This window comes from Polypterus senegalus, chromosome 15 (genome assembly GCF_016835505.1).
Source record: "Polypterus senegalus isolate Bchr_013 chromosome 15, ASM1683550v1, whole genome shotgun sequence".
NCBI classification, from domain to species: domain Eukaryota; kingdom Metazoa; phylum Chordata; class Cladistia; order Polypteriformes; family Polypteridae; genus Polypterus; species Polypterus senegalus.
In genome coordinates, this window is record NC_053168.1 from 90,200,337 (window position 1) to 90,217,467 (window position 17,131).

Sequence of the window (17,131 nt, forward strand, 5' to 3'; positions counted from 1 at the left end):
AACTGGGCAAACAAAATGAGGAAGCACGTACCATAAATTAAAAGACCCATTATCCACAGAAATCCGTGAACCAGCGAAAAAACCGTGATATATATTTAGATATGCTTACATTTAAAATCCGCGATGGAGCCACGAAAGTTGAAGCGCGATATAGCGAGGGATCACTGTATACACTCCGTCACAACAGGCTATGAAGTAATGGTCATACAGCAAAGTTATACTCCCATAGTTTTAGACAATTGCATTTACATAACAGTGCTGAATTAATGCTTACACATCATTCAACCGTTACCCGGATTGGCTCACAAAACATGAGATGTGCTCAGCAGAGAGCATAGTCAGTTTACATTCACAAAATAAGTCTTCTTCCTCTACCTTTTTATCCTTCACAAACATTTACATCAACTCTTACATGCCATCAGCCAGTTTTTTAAACCACCACCTAGAACATTCCATCTTCTTGCTGCTCACACACCCTGGCATGCTTAACCTTCATACTAATTTTAAGATAAATGCTAGACATTAATATGGACAATTACTACATTTCCTCTAAATAACTGTGACCCCTTAGATGACTATATTATACTCTCACATAGGCACGTTCCCATGCTGTATACTGCGCAAAACACCTATTGCGAAAGCCATGTCCATCTGTACAACTTGGCCCCCTGCAAACCAATCGCAAGTTAAATGATCTTACCAACCATAAATGTATAAAATTCAAGCAAGGAAAACAAAGGGTTATCTACCTATGAATAAAATTCCCTTGGCATTTATTGTTGTGCACAGAGCAAATACACATTTAACAGCAGAATCAGTGAAGCCTATGAAAATATTTGTAATACAAGGCTACCTTAAATTCCCTTGCACCTCTTCATCAATGTCTTTGTTTTGCAAATGTGTCAGTCGATGAAAGCAGCATGCTTTCCCATTCCCCGCCAAGGCAGCTGAAGTCAAGTCAGATGCAAAATTCTCAGAGCAGAAGTCAGCATTTTGTCATTATTACTATAACATGAAAAAGTTTCTGTTTTGGATACAGTCAGTATGTGTTCAACATTTCTTGCCTCGGATTTCCTGTAATTCTACATTTACACATGATGTTTATCATTATAAACATGGAACACACATGAAATGTATGTACTCCAAATAACGAAATATTGTTTACACTATACAATTCCAGACACCTAACTCCCAGATAAAGAGACTTCAGCTATGAGAATTTTGCACCTGACTTGACTTCAGCTGCCTCAGTGCAGGATGGGATAGAAGATTGACACATTTGAAAACAAAGATGCTGATCATGAGGGAATTTAAGGTGCCCTGACATTACGAATATTTGCGCAGGCTTCAGGGATTCTGGTGTTAATGCGTACCATTTACCTTACACTAAATCAAGCTCACAGCTCCATTATGTGTACATTATAATGATTCAGTATTTCACTGTCTCTATAATTTACTAGGGTGGCTATGTAAGGTGTCTCAATAAGCAACTGAGGAATATCAAAATGCTTCACTCTTAAGAGGGTGCCCATCTAATAAAACATTACTCCTCTGAAACAAACATTCTCACAATATATTTAGAACAGCACCACAGATCCTAGTTCTATATAACATACAAAACTGTGATGGGGAAAACTTAATTAGGAAGTTGTGTTAAATTTGAACAGTATTACCGAGATGGTCAAAAAGCAGCTAAATACAGTACTATCAATGATCTGCTTCCCCTGTGGGACAAATAAAGTATAATCTATCTATCTACTTGGTCATTTGTTAATGTGCATTTTTTGTTTGTTTCTGCTTGTGCCCAGATCCCCTGGTGTTGATAATGAGATAAACATTGGAAGTAAATAAAAATATTTGATTAGATTGAAGAATAAGTATTTAAAGATTATTTTATTTTCATTTCAGTTGAGCTCATTCTCATTTTTCCAGTGGTAGTTATTTAAGATAGCATTATTTTCATGAATTTATGAATACTATTCTACTTTTATTTATTTTTTTTACCATTATTTCAGTGACATAATTTCTGCAACTCTTTGAAAGATTATTTTTCCAAGGATGCCACCGTTTTGTGTATTGGTTTATACAGCACTGATTTTTTTGTTTGAATGGTTGCTATCATGCTATGAGATTAAAAGGCATGTGTTGCTTGTGTCATGTTACCTGGGACATCATGGCCACCATATATAAATAAATAAGGGTGTGTGTATTAAACAATATCCAAATTCTGTTGCAAAATAAAGGTATGACTTAGCATCACAAACACACTTTTGGTTGAATATTCTGATTACAACTCTGGGTTTGTTGGCAAATCTCCTTTTGCATATGATGAATGGTCAACTAACCTGTTGTATTTAAGCTTTGGTTACATCTGACTTTCATTCTCCAACATCCCTAAAAATGTCTGACAATTTATTTAAAATTCAATCCATCTTTACTTTTATGAATGCTTATGGGAATCATGATAATTACATTGTCATATTATTTATAATAATCTCAAACTTTGCACACCACCTATACAATTTATTAAATACTTTGTAACATAAGGAATGTAGTTTCAATGTGCAATGGTAAACTAATATTTTTAATACACTCTTGCAGTATGTGCTGGTGGTCTTTGCAAAAGGCAAAAATAATGAAAACCTTGAACAACCATTAGAGATTCTTATATTAGTAGAAGATATTAATGACAACCCACCAGTTTGTGTCCAGGATGTAACAACCTTTGAAGTTCAAGAGAATGAAAAAATAGGTAAAAAAAAACTTGCTTCATTTTATGCTTTTTGTCTAAAAGTATACTTTCCCAAATTTTATTATGCACTGTATTAATTTTGATGAAATATCTTTTTAATTATATATGTCTTTAGAAATAATACTTTTTGAATTCTTAAAAGCTCAAAGTCTTCATATGCATACATTTTCTTTAATCACAGACCTTTTAAGGGCTTATATTCCATCTCATGTGTTCTAAGATACCTGTGTTTTTTCAGTCTCCTTTGTCTCCTTGCCTGTTAGTCTTTAGTAACACTGAACTAAAAGAGAAAGCTGACAGTTAAAAGCTTTAATCTAAACAGAAAAATTGTGTTATGTAACCTTATAAAAATGTTTAAGAGCAAAATGCAATTTTTTCATGGCCTTTTGAAGTTTACCAGATGTTCTCTCCTCCAGACAGAAATGACAAACCCTATGCCAGCCCAAAGAACTAGTTGCACCTGCAAGTAATCAACCAATTTTTATGAAACTATCATGGGCCAGTCATTATGCCATGGTATGCAAGGTCTGAAACAAGGAAGGCTTCTAGTTTATTTTCTTTACCTTACTGTATGTTTTGTCTTGGTAGAGTAATATAATACTCTACTTTCCCCTTTTGTATTATTAAGTAGCCTTTGTCAGAATGCATCAAATCTCCCAGACTTATTAATGTTTATAAGGTATTACAGTATATAACTTCTCCCCAACTTCCCTTCTACATGTATAACCTCAGGCAATTAGGTGTAGTAAAAGACAAGCAGGAGTTCAGTTACACATAAAATAATGTATTATTGATAATATTCATAAATAACAATATGCAAGGTACATTTGAATATTGGCAACCATACAACCTGAAAAATGGTGATGTGTAGTTCAGGCGGCATACAGACTTGTTAGTTACTTAAAATGTCTCTAGTTAAGGCATCATTTGTGGTCACCTTTCTTCAGAACAGACCGCATGCCTGTCTCAATATGGCTGCCGAGCTGTGCTCTTCATTGTGTTATCCTTTTCATTTCATGGTGTGATGGTCTTCATCAGTTTGGTAAGAGAGAGAGAGAGAGTAAGGGAGTGAGCAAATTTATAGATTCTCTGTCCAAACCCTAGAGCCAATAGGGCATCTTGGTACTTTAAAGGCTTCTGATACAAGCCAGTTACAAACAGTCATACTTCAGACCAATGGGGAAATAGAACATCTTCACACCTGCCATCTCCTAAAACCATATGTTAAGGTAAAGCTTGGCAGTTAGGCAGCCTGGCTTTCCTATGGGGGTTGAAAGACTTTAGAAGAGAAACACTAGCCAAAATGGTTTAAGGCATTTCCCCCAACTCTGTCGTAAAATTCAAACAGACTCAGTCCTGGTATTTTTGTAAACATGAATGCTTCTCACTAATGTAACACTAATATTCCATTGCTTTGCCTAAGTTACAAATAAAGACATGCAAAATATTTATCAACTTATATGCAAAATCTCAAATCACAACACCGCAAGAGATTTGTGATTGCTAGACCTGTATCAAGGTTACAACACACTGTTTCTAAGAAATAGAATAATATGAAATGGGAGAGTTGCTTATGCATTGGCATAAAAGATGTGAAATAAGACAAAAGACAAGGAAATAAAAAATAGGCTGTTTTTTCTTTGCTTATAGGTTTCATGGTGTTTCTTGATATCATGAGCTTTATCATTTGTTGGTTTCTCTTTGGAACCTTTGCATTAGATCACAGTTTTTGCTTAAATGCATAGTCACGTGTGAGATACTGCTTTAGTATTATGCCATGACTCCGTTTATGGAAATGCTTATAAAATCCAAAGATTCACTTCACATACTTTTTACTAGCTATTTAGAGCAATAATATATCCATGTCCCTGTATGGTGTAGTCACTTTGGGTAGTGGGCTTTTAGCCATGTCCTCTGTAGCTGAGTGGCTATAGTGGACAACCAATCAATGTGTTTTTTCCAAGAATTTAGACACTGGGGTTCCTTTAAGAAACATGTTACTTTCTTGAATATTTAGTTTCGGGGACTATCTTAACACAAGAGACTTAAACAGAAAAAAACAAGAAAGCAAACATGCAAGGAGACTATGAAAAGAAACCAATTAAATATTTAGAAAGCTAAATGGAACTATTTAATGAGGAAAACATATATTCAAAACACAAAATTTAATAAGCAAAAATAACTCACAATCCCAATTACATAAAATGTATCTCTAAGGAATAAAACATTTAAAAAATTAGAAAAACAAACCAAGTAAAAGACAAAATAATTAATTCCAAAGGTATCATATAGCAACCGGATCTTTAAAAACTTATTTAAAGGTCATGATCAAAAAGCAAAAGCTAAATGATAGCAGAAGAGTTCATTGCTATTACAGTATTCAAAATATGCAAATGTACAAGATTCAACACATCCACCAATAAAAATGCATCCAAAAGGAATTAAAGGCTGCATTATGTTATAAATGGTAGTTTATAAGTCATCACAAAGATATATACAGGTACCAGCCCTTTTGGTTCAGTCTTTGTGAATAAATGAAAAGGCTAACAAACAAAAGGGCCTAAAAGTAGCTGGAACAAAAAGAACCAAGTCGGAGATGGAATCCCACTGAAAATATTAGCAGAAAATTCAGAGAAGTTTCAGAGTAAAGCCAGTTTCAGCTGTTCTAATGAGAGAGTGTGTTTAACCACCACAAGAATGTGAGCTTCAAGCTAAAGAGATAATTATGTCTTCTTTTTAAGAAAAAGTGTTGTTTCTGCTGATTTGATCATAGTCCACTTTCAGTACAGATAAATGTCTGTTCACTCGTACATAAGTGTGCCTGTCGTAGTAAGGAAAAGGTTACCATATGGTTAGAGGCTTAAAATGCTTAAAATGAATGACCTTCCAGGCACTTTTTGCCATACCAAAGTCCCCAGACTCCTCTTTGATTAACAACACTAATAAGATACAATTTATAAGGCTTGCTAGCAGATGCTGGATAATACTAGAGTACCAGATGGATTTTAGTTCAGCTCAGTCACACAAACAAGTGTTCTTTCGAGAATGATGAGAGGCAGCTGCCTTTATACATTCTAAATTTTTGACAATTCTTCTGTTTTGTCAGAGGAGCCTTTGTTTGCCACTGAAATCCATCTAAAAAATGTCCTGTCCATTTTTTTCTTGCTTCAAGAAGATAATGTTGATGAGAGTATTGAAGAAATATTCTCCCACTGATTGAAGAGATCTGGGAGGGCTATTGGTGGATTGAAGAGGTGGACCAGTAGGTTAACACTAGAATCCCTGAAGCCTACAAAAATATTCATAATTCCGGGCCACCTTAAATTCTCTCACACCTCCTTCCTCATCAGCACCTTTGTTTTGCAAATGTGTCAATCAGTACAAGCAGCAAGCAGCCTGCTATCACATCCCGCACTGAGGCAGCAGAAATCAGACACAAAATTCGCACAGTTGAAGTCTGTTTCTCTGAGAGTTCTGGAATTGTACAGGGTAAATGATATATTGTTATTTGGAATACATACATTTCATGCTTGATCTGTGTCTACAACGATCTGTGTAAATGTGAGATGACAGGAAATGCAAGACTAGAAATGTTGAACACTTAAACTTTTTTCATGTTGTAGTAATAACGACAAAATGTTGATGTGAAAACTGAAATCCAAATATCAAATAAACACTTTCACAAAAGGTATCACAAACCAAGTGTGCCTGTATCCAATAATATAACTGAAGAAAAAGTAATTGGTCAATTTATATGTTGCTGTCAATTTGTAAAAACCAAAGCACAAATATCAGTTGATAGAATGTAAAAACGTCAGCTTGGCTTGTGCAGAGGTAAGAACTGCTGTCTCATAATTGAGCGGTTGTGGGTTCCATCCAGTCATGTTCACGCTCCCCATGATCTGACACTGTCAGTGTTCAAATAAAGATGCGATATAACGAACTTTCATTTCCCTCTCTGAGTTGATGGTGTTTATCTCCATTCTTTTCACAAGAGCAGGCAATGACCACAGTTGGTGCTGTGGTTGATGCCTGGTCAGAACTATTTCTTGTACCGGCAATCAAAGATGCAATGCCCAGTGACCGCAATTAGACTATCATGCGATACCTGTGCTTTGACAACAAGGACACCTGTGAAAAATAACAGATTAGCTGCAATCTTGGACATATGGTAATGCTTTGTTGAGAACTTTGTTTTGAGTTACAACTCAGGACAACATTTGCTCATCAAATGTAATACGTTTCTAACCAAGGTCTGTTGTCCTTTTTTGCAATACATCTCAAATGAGTCTGACAAATTTGGCATAAAGTTTTGGATTATGGCAGATTTGGAGACAAAGTACATGTGCAATGACACTCCGTATTTAGGAAAAAATCCCAGTTGTCCCACAGGAGAAACACTTTCTGAGACTGTGGTTAAAAAGCTTATGGAGCCATATCTAGGCAAAGGCAGAACTGTAACAACAGCCAATTTCTTCACGTCACTTTTGCTGGCTAATAGACTGCTGCACCACAACACAACTCTACTTGGCACCATAAATAAAGTGTGATGGGAACCTCCACCTGTGGCTAAAGTCACTTCAGTACGCAAGCAATTGTCTACACTAGTATTTAGATCTGGCAGTATCATGCTGACAGTGTATGTGCCCAAAAAGAAGTCCATCTGCATTCTCAGTACCATGAACCATAACGTGGAGGTTGGGCAAGATCGGGAAAAAAAACACCATTACAGACTGCAACCACATGAAGGTATGTGAATGAATATAATATTGCATCAGTGCCAAAATGTCACATATATATGTGTGTGTGCGTGTGTGTGTGCATGCCAAAGACAGGTAGAGACAGATTTGATATCATTCAAGTGGTTACTGGAATATAAAATAAACACTTTCACAAAGGTATAACAAAACAAGGGTGTTTTTATTCAAGAGTAAAACTGAATAAAAAAAATTAATGTGTCAACAAGATAGCAATAAGAAATGATTCACCACCGTTTGTGTGTCTGCTTATATCCCTTCATTAGTATCTTTTACAAGTACCATAAATTTATACCGGCTGTTACAAACTCAAATCAAATGTATGCGTTTATTATATAATAGTAATAATAATCACAGCTCACAACTCAAAATGATAAATGCAGGGAGGACCTGGGATCAAATCCATAATCTCTTGATTATGATACAACAGTTCTTACCTCTGCACCAGTTAAGCTGATGTTTGCTTTGTGTCTATTGATATTTTGTCTTTGGTTTTTACACATTGACAGTAATATCCATCCATCCATTCTCCAACCCGCTGAATCCGAATACAGGGTCACGGGGGTCTGCTGGAGCCAATCCCAGCCAACACAGGGCACAAGGCAGGAACCAATCCTGGGCATGGTGCCAACCCACCGCAGTGACAGTAATATGTAAATTTAATAATTTCTTTTTCTTTTTTTTGTATTTTTGAATAAAAGTGCACTTGTTTTGTTATACCTTTTGTGAAAGTGTCGATTTAATATTTGGACTTCTGTCTTCACATATTATACATTTCACATCAACACTGTGACAATTTTGTGCCTGACTTCAGCTACCTCGCTGGGGGATGGGTGAGCAGGCTGCTTGCTTGTGTTGATTGACACATTTGCTCACTAGAATTACCAAAGCCTATGAAATAACTCATAAATCCAGCCCACCTTAAATCCCTTCGCACCTCTGCATCAGTGTCTTTTGTCTTGTAAATGTGCTGATCAAGACAAGCAGCAAGCAACCTACTATTCCATCCTCCCACCACCGTAGAACGTGCACAAAGTTCTCCCAGCTCATGCCTTGATTATCTGAGAGTAAAGTGCTGGAGTTTTAGAGTGGAAATAATAGATTGTTATTTGGAACACATGAATTTCATGTGTGTTCCGTTTCTTCAATAGTCTGCGTAAACACATTGTTAAAACAGAAGTGTGTACATTGCAACAGGTACACATGTTGTAAATGTAGGAAGGATGGTAATTGCATGTGTGTGAACTGTTAACATTTGAATTTGATGATTGTATATAACGCTGAACTGACCTCTCTGTATTATTCCTTCCTCTGCATGTCCTGGAGTACAAAAGAAATGCCACCATACAGCAACATGGAGACTGGCAAGATCGGGGAAAAAAAAACACGTGGTCACTGATTACAACTGCAAGATGTTATGCGAATGAATATGAATAATATGAATAATGTTGCATCCATGCCACAATGTTTTCTGAAATGTACTATACAGGTCATAAAATGAATAATTCCAAATATCACATACTAGCAAAATACCTGCGCTTCGCAGTGGCGAAATACTGCCTTAAAATTTTTATTAAGAAAAAAGTAAACATTTTTAAACTGAGGGAAAATATACAAAAAATTATTTGTTAAGGATCTCTTTGTATACCAAGTTGTCAATTTGGCCCTCCAGTTGTAATATGACCAAGCTGTGTGCTGAGCTTACTCTTGAGCATGTAACATACAGTTGGCCATGTGAAAAGCAATCCTGTCTCAAATCAATTCCAACCTTTTGTAGGGTTTGTCCCTGAGACTTATTAATTGTCATTGCGAAGCAGAGCCTTACTGGAAATTGAAGGCTTTTGAATTGAAATGGGAGATTAGATGGTATAACGGGGATGCGAGGAATAAAAACTCTCTCACCTGAGCCACTACCAGTAAAAATAGTTGCCTCAATTAGGTTGTTTTGTAGACACGTGACCTGAAGTCTCGTGCGGTTACAAAGTTTCGGTGGCTGTAAGTTTCTCAGTAACATTATTGGTGCCCCAACCTTCAAAATGAGATCGTGTTCAGCAGTGCCAGGAGGATTTAGAGTGTTGAGAAACTCTACCAGATAATGTACCGCATCTTCTAATTCTACAACTGAATCAACAGACTGATATGTTTTTGGTTGTGAAGGTAGTTCTTGAAGTAAAATGTGGTTTATAGTCGTAGTCATGTCATTTTTTGGTGTCAGGATAGTTCTCTCTCTCAACCATGACACGTCGTTTTGGTGGAGATTTCGTAGATTGGGGTAAACATTTTGAAGAAGGCTTTGTAAGGTATTCACGATGAGACAGAGATTTGTAGGAATATTTATTTTACGATTTTCTTCTATGAAGGTGCCATCACCTATACTCATCAGAAGAGCAGAGAACTCCCCTGCTTTTTTGTCACCTTTCAAATGAACTCTCATGTTTATTTTTAAGATAACAACATTGATTTGTGGCCATGGGAATGAAGATTTCAGAGATGCTTTAACTTCATCAGCGTGTGTTCTGGGCACGACTGGTAGGGTTTGGCGGAAGTCTCCAGCCAGCAACACTGTCAAGCCTCCCATAAGTTTGTTGGTGTTTAAGATGTCTTGAAGGGTCCAATCTAAAGCCTCAACACCTCCTCTGTCTGCCATAGTGCATTCATCCCAGACAATAAGCTGACAATGTCGCAGCACTTCAGCCATGTTGCTCTGCTTTGATATGTTACACATGTGCGATTCAGTATGGTTGAGGTTCAGAGGCAGCTTGAAAGCTGAATGAGCAGTTCTGCCACCCTCAAGAAGAGTTGCAGCAATGCCAGAAGAAGCCACAGCTATGGCTATATTACATTTTGCGTGGATTTTTGCAAGGAGAAGGTTTATTAGGAATGTCTTACCAGTTCCTCCTGGAGCATCAAAGAAAAACACCGTGCCAGTGGCTGAGACAACACTGCTCATGACTTGCTCATAAACTGACTTTTGGTCACTATTTAGCAACAGCTCGTTATTTGTGACTATATTGGCCAATTGCGAGGTGTTGTAAGATGTCTCTTTCAAGTACTTGGGATTTGACGTAAGTTGTGCCAGTTCTCTGAAAGGTGAAGGCAAACCGTAATGATGAAGAGATTGGCCTCCAATAGCAATTATGTAGTTGTCAAGCAAGTGTAGACACTTGTTATAGAACAGATTTAACCACTGGTGGACTTCTGTTTGTATATAATCTCTTTCAGTCTGTCTCCTAACATCTTCTGCTATGCTGTGTTTATGTTTTTCCCATAGGTTTAAGGGTTTAGGTTTTCCATTTGGCAGAACACCAGCATGACAGCAAACAGTTCACAGATCTTTTGAGGTGAGCGAGACAGAGCAGCTTCCTGTAGAGTCTCGTCCCAGTTGATATCATCATGTAAAAAACCGAGTGTCCTGCAGGCTGACTTATAGGTCGGATGTAGGACACCATCAACTGTTCTGAGAGATTTGAAAGACATGGGACCTGTGATTTTGTTGAGCAGCAGTCGAAGATGGTAGCATTCAGAGTTATTTGGGTGTACAGTGTAGACCCGTCCCAGCACATTATCTTTTTTCACTCCCGAATGTCCTGGTACAGGGTTGCCCTGTTTCCTCCGACGAAACATGTTGTTTGCCCACACATAATATGATGTAATTTCATTATAATGAAATTGTTTTGCAAGATCATCATGTTTGCAAAGGTCAAAGAACGCTAAAAGGGTCGTCTGTGGTGGATTGTGTACTATATCGGTAACATTGCCTTCTGTGAAATAAATTATTTGTCCGTTCTCAAGATGCACAGCAAGATGAACGACCGGAGGGAAATGTTCGTGAATGGGAAAACAGAAAATGCGCCAGGCTGCTTCAGAGCTACTAATGTAATGACCAGCTTGGTATTGAGATACTTCGTCATTTTGATTTTGTTTTGTTAATACTGCCTGGTCACTTCCCTTGTTAACATACTTGCAGATGTATTTGATCGATTTTACTGAATTGCAAAATTCGACATTGATGTGAGCATTGAAGAAGCGGGACAGCACAGGACTATAAGGGACCACCCATCTGTTGTTGATATCTACTCCCTTGATGTTAATTGTATGACCTCCATCAGCAGGTGAGCGCCGGCGGTACTGAGGTTAACCGTCTTCTCCGGTCTGAGTTTATGAGATGAATGGAGGCGGGTACTTCTTACTGCATATTCTGTTGATCATGCAGGGTGAGTTGATATTATGAGGTCCACATGGGCAGTGAATCATGATGGATTTTACTATTTTGTGTAGGGCAAGGTCAGTCGTGGATAAGGAATTTCCGCATGGATGACTTGATCGATGACAGCTGGTTTAATCCTATCCTTTAGCCGCAATAGAATGTGTGCATGAGGAATACCTCACTTTTGCCACTCAATGGTGTACATGTAGCAATTTGTACAGCCGAAAATGTTACTCTTCGTGAGCAAGTCTATCATTTTGCGAATCTTGAGATGAAATACACGACTGATAAGGTCGTGGCGATCGTGAGGTTTTTGACTTGGAAGGACAACTTCAGTGATGTCAGTCCATTTAGGATTGCAAGTAAATGTGATGAATAAGTCAGGGCGGCCATAATGACGTATGTATGTCATTGCGTCTTGTGTACACTCGTGCATATAGCGAGGTCCCCCAATGAAGGATGATGGTAATATCACAGCTTGACCAAGTTCTATTAATTTTGTCAATAGCATCTTTTAAGTGTATGTAATTTTCAGCTCGTAGTTTTATATAATTGATATATATGATATAATTTAGTCTTATGGATTCATTTTCTGCGTACATATCAACTAAAAACTGATTTAATAAAGTTAATAAAGTTCGGAAGAAAAGGATAGTATTATCATGATGTTGTCTGATCATAAGCCGGTATGAATAGAAGTTTGCTGCAGAGACGGTTTTATTCATAGGTAACTTACTGGCAGCATGAACTTGAGGTATAGACACAGAATAGCCGTCTTCACCATAGCAGAACATGAGGGGATATTGAAGTGCATCACAGGATCTGTGGGTTTCCTTAATGCGTTGCAGTTTATTGTCTCTGGTTTTCAAGACAATATCCCTATTGTTGAACGTTTGCTCAACGATGACAACACCAACTTGACGGACTGTGGGTTTATTAAATCTGCCTTTGTGTGCATGTAATGGTTTTTTGTCGGCATGAATGACAACTTTGAAGTCTTTGTCTTCATCTGAAATACTGTCAGTTGTGGAATGGAATGTAAGTGTTACAATCATGCAGCATTTTTTGTAATTGCTTGACCAGGGGTATGTTAACTCCAGAAACATTAGCGCAGCACATTTGTGCTTCCTTTTCATCGTCCCCGACGAAATAAATTTGCAAAAATTTGTGTTCCTCGCATAGGTAAAAGACTGCCAATCAAGTCATACACTTGTCCCTGAACTTTAAATGAAGGCAAAAAATTTCCCTCAGCGATTTGGTTAGCACCAAATGACATAATTTGAAATGCGCTGCTGTACTTTCGAATGTTGTTCAAGAAATGCTCACTTTGAGGATGTTCGCCATTTAACAGTCCCTCAAGAAGGTCGGGAAGCTTACATAAAGGAGTGAGAGAGACTTTACCACCGTTACAGCACAAACCAGGAGACTCGCATTTCCACTTCTGAGCTTGACAATAGTCACAGTGAACATCCATGAATCCAATGTGTACTGTTTTGTCAGATTCATAATGTATGTTTGGGTCGTCCGCAAATCCACAATCGGCTTTTTTGAGGCAAACCTGTTGTTTTTGTATGAGCCGCTTTTCATTATTGGGATCGTACCTAGAAACAGAAACTCTATTAACTTGTGGATTTGCCTCCGAGTATTTAGCGACAGCGTCTTTATGAACTTGTGGATTTCCCTGGGAGTATTTAACGACAGCGTCCCTATTAACCTGTGGATTTGCTTGCGAGTATTTAGCGACAGCGTCTCTATGAACTTCAGGATTTTTCTGTGAGTATTTGGCGGCAGCTGCATGAAGTTGTTTCCGTCTAGCTGCATCAGAAAATGTACCACGATGTCTGACACGCCTCCTTTTTACTGTTTTCTCACAGCTTGGATTGCTGCTGTCATAATTGGTTCGAGTTGGACTTGTGTTGAAGTGACATTTGGCATGTGTCAAGCGATGTAAGCATACAACCGGCTTCATATAACTTCGCATCCAGCTTTTGAGAGTTGAAACATTCATAAAAATCAAAGTGTCCACTACTCAAATCGTCACCTGTAAATGTAAGATGTTTAAGAGGCATGGATGGTTCTCCAAAGGTGTAAAATATTTGGCCATTTCGGTACACTTGAAAGCGACAACCGAACTATTCAGCGGCAGCCATCAACTCACATGCACAAACATAGGTGAAGGGTTTAAGCATTTCAGTCTTATAGTGCTCCTGTGTAATATAATTATCTCCTGTACCATCATCAGTCCACACTTTGAACCTGTCCCAGTCATTCAATACATAAGACACAATGTCCCTCCAGATATCAAAAGTGAGCCTGATATTTCCATGCAATATGTAACACAGAGAATGGAAAAGGCAGGTGCTATCTCCGGGCATGGAAACCACTCGGTAAGTGACAGTTCTTTGATCGATGGTGATCAACTCGATAGACATGTTAATGGGGGTACAGTTGGAACAATAAAGGAAATGGGTACCTGAACAGTAAACTAAGTCTAAAATACCTCCACAATAACTATAACAATCATAATAAATGAACAATAAAATAGCGGAGAACCCATGGATTAAATAAAAAGGCTGCTTCCTTGGTGAACCAAGGAAAGGAATGAAGACACCACAGCGCCTTATATGGGCAGGCAGTCAGCCAAAGAAGGGAATCAAGAAATAACTATAATCGTAAAAAACAAATAAAAAAACAGCGGAGAAGGCGTGGATTAAATAAAGGAAATGGGTACCTGAACAGTAAACTAAGTCTAAAATACCTACACAATAACAATAACAATCGTAATAAACGAACAATAAAACAGCAGAGAACCTGTGCATTAAATAAAATGCGAACCAAGGAAAAGAATGAAGACACTGCAGCGCCTTATATGGGCAGGTCATCAGCCAAAGAAGGGAATCAAGAAATAACTATACAGTAATCCCTCCTCGATCAGGGGAGTTGCGTTCCAGAACCCCCCGCGATAGGTGAAAATCTGCGAAGTAGAAACCATATGTTTTGTGTGGTTATTTTTATATATTTTAAGCCCTTAGAAACTCTCCCACACTGTTTATAAATATTCTCCGCACAGTTATACAGTAAACCCTCGTTTATAGCGGTTAATCCGCTCCAGACAGATAAATGAATTTCCACGAAGTAGGATTTTTTATTTATAGATCTAATATTTTTGCAGTTAGAGCATAGAAAACCTATTTACGACCTTCTAAATACGGTTTTTAACATTATTAGAGCCCTCTAGACATGAAATAACGCCCTTTAGTCAAAAGTTTAAACTGTGCTCCATGACAAGACAGAGGTGACAGTTCTTTCTCACAATTAAAAGAATGCAAACATATCTTCCTCTTCAAAGGAGTGCTGTCTGTAGCAAATAATATCAGAGAGAGAGAGAAAAGTAAACAAAAATCAATAGGGCTGTTGTACTTTTAAGTAAATGAAGCACCGCGATAAAGCCGCCGCAATGAAGGGATTAATGTGAAGGTATTCTTTTCAGCATTTTTTAGAGGAGCGTCCGTATCTTCTAAGCAAACAGCCCCTCTGCTCACACCCCCTCCGTCAGGAGCAATGTCAGAGAGAGTGAGAGAGGCAGAGAAAAGCAAACAGTCAAAAATCAATATGGGCTGTTAGAGCTTTGAAGTGTGCGAAGCACTGCGCAGGAAGCATATTGTATATCATTGAGGAGTTTTAGTTAATATATAATACATGCTCTGATTGGGTAGCTGCTCAGCCATCCTCCAATAGCGTCCCTTGTATGAAATCAACTGGGCAAACAAACTGAGGAAGCATGTACCATAAATTAAAAGACCCATTGTCCGCAGAAATCCGCGAACCAGGGAAAAATCTGTGATATATATTTAGACATGCTTACATTTAAAATCCGCGATAGAGTGAAGCCGCGAAAGTCAAAGCGCGATATAGCGAGGGATCACTGTAATCGTAATAAACGAACAAAAAAACAGCGGAGCGCCTTATATGGGCAGGCAGTCAGCCAAAGAAGGGAATCAAGAAATAACTATAATCGTAATAAACGAACAAAAAAACAGCAGGGAAGCCGCGGATTAAATAAGGGAAATGGGTACCTGATCAGTAAACTAAGTCTAAAATACCTACACAATAACTATAACAATCGTAATAAACGAACAATAAAACTGCGGAGAACCCGTGGATTAAATAAAAAGGCTGCTTCCTTGGCGAACCAAGGAAAAAGGACGGCCTTATATGGCGTTCGTTTATAAAACAGCGAAGAAGCCGTGTAAAGGCTGCTTCCTTGGCGAAGCAAGGAAAGGAATGAAGACACTGCTGCGAAGGACGGCCTTATATGGGCAGGCAGTCAATTATGTGGAAGGTGTGGGGATGGAGGATTTAATAGCAAAGCAAGGAAAGGAATGAAGACACCACAGCAAAGGGCGGCCTTATATGGGCAGGCAGTCAATTACGTGGGAGGCGTGCTGATTTCTGCAGTAGCTGCATGGCCGTATATATGGACGAAAGTAGGTTCCAGTTATAACCTGTTATGCGTAGAATTTCGAAATGAAACCTGCCTAACTTTTGTAAGGAATGAGCCTGCCAAATTTCAGCCTTCCACCTACACGGGAAGTTGGAGAATTAGTGATGAGTCAGTGAGTGAGTGAGTGAGTGAGTCGGTCAGTGAGGGCTTTGCCTTTTATTATATATAGATACCTATGTCTCTGGTTTTTTGTCAGTGTGGCTTTGACATCATGGACTATGAGGTGCATACTAATTCAGTGTGAGCAGGAACACTCAATAAAACTGAACAAAAAAAAAATCAAGTGACAGTGAGATACGAATAAGGCAGATTCACCAGCGTTTGTGTGTCAGCTTTTATCCATCCAGATCAGAGAATGTCCAGTTCCATTGTCTCATAACACAGTTATTCCCAGTTTCAAATAAAATCTAACAGAGTCAAATCCCTGGGGGGGCAGTAGTATGTATCATGATCGTGACTGAGAGAATAAAAGTAAAAAAAAAAGCTAACTTTTAGAAGTACTATAAATGTACACCGGCTGTTACAGATGCAAACCAAATGTATATGTTTATTGTATTATATTAACAATAAGAGAAGCTCACTACTCAAAACAGTAACGAGAGGATGCAGTGAAGATCAAACTTGGGGACTCTTGATTACAAGTCAGCAATTCTTACTGCTGCACCTAGGAAACTGTTGTATCATCCTTGAACCTTTTGTAAAAGTGTTTATTTGATCTTTGGACTTCAAGCTTCACACATTATATAGTTTATGCCTACATTTTGTCATTTATTACTAAAATATGAAAAATGTTTCTGTTTTAACAAAGTGTTTACACAGATAATTGTAGAAATGGAACACACATTAAATGCATGTGTTCCAAATAACGATCTATTATTTTCACTCTAAAACTCTAGCACTTTACTCCCAGA

At 38.0% G+C, this 17,131-nt stretch overlaps 1 protein-coding gene across 1 annotated transcript in view; it reads left to right on the forward strand.

Annotated features, from left to right (window-relative positions):
- The window catches only part of LOC120515506 (cadherin-17-like), an 85,966-nt gene that overhangs the window by 15,676 nt on the left and 53,159 nt on the right, over window positions 1-17,131 (forward strand). Inside the window, exon 8 of the mRNA XM_039736567.1 lies at window positions 2,602-2,752. Within this exon, the coding sequence (XP_039592501.1) occupies window positions 2,602-2,752 (151 nt within the window). The remainder of the gene's footprint in view (window positions 1-2,601; window positions 2,753-17,131) is intronic.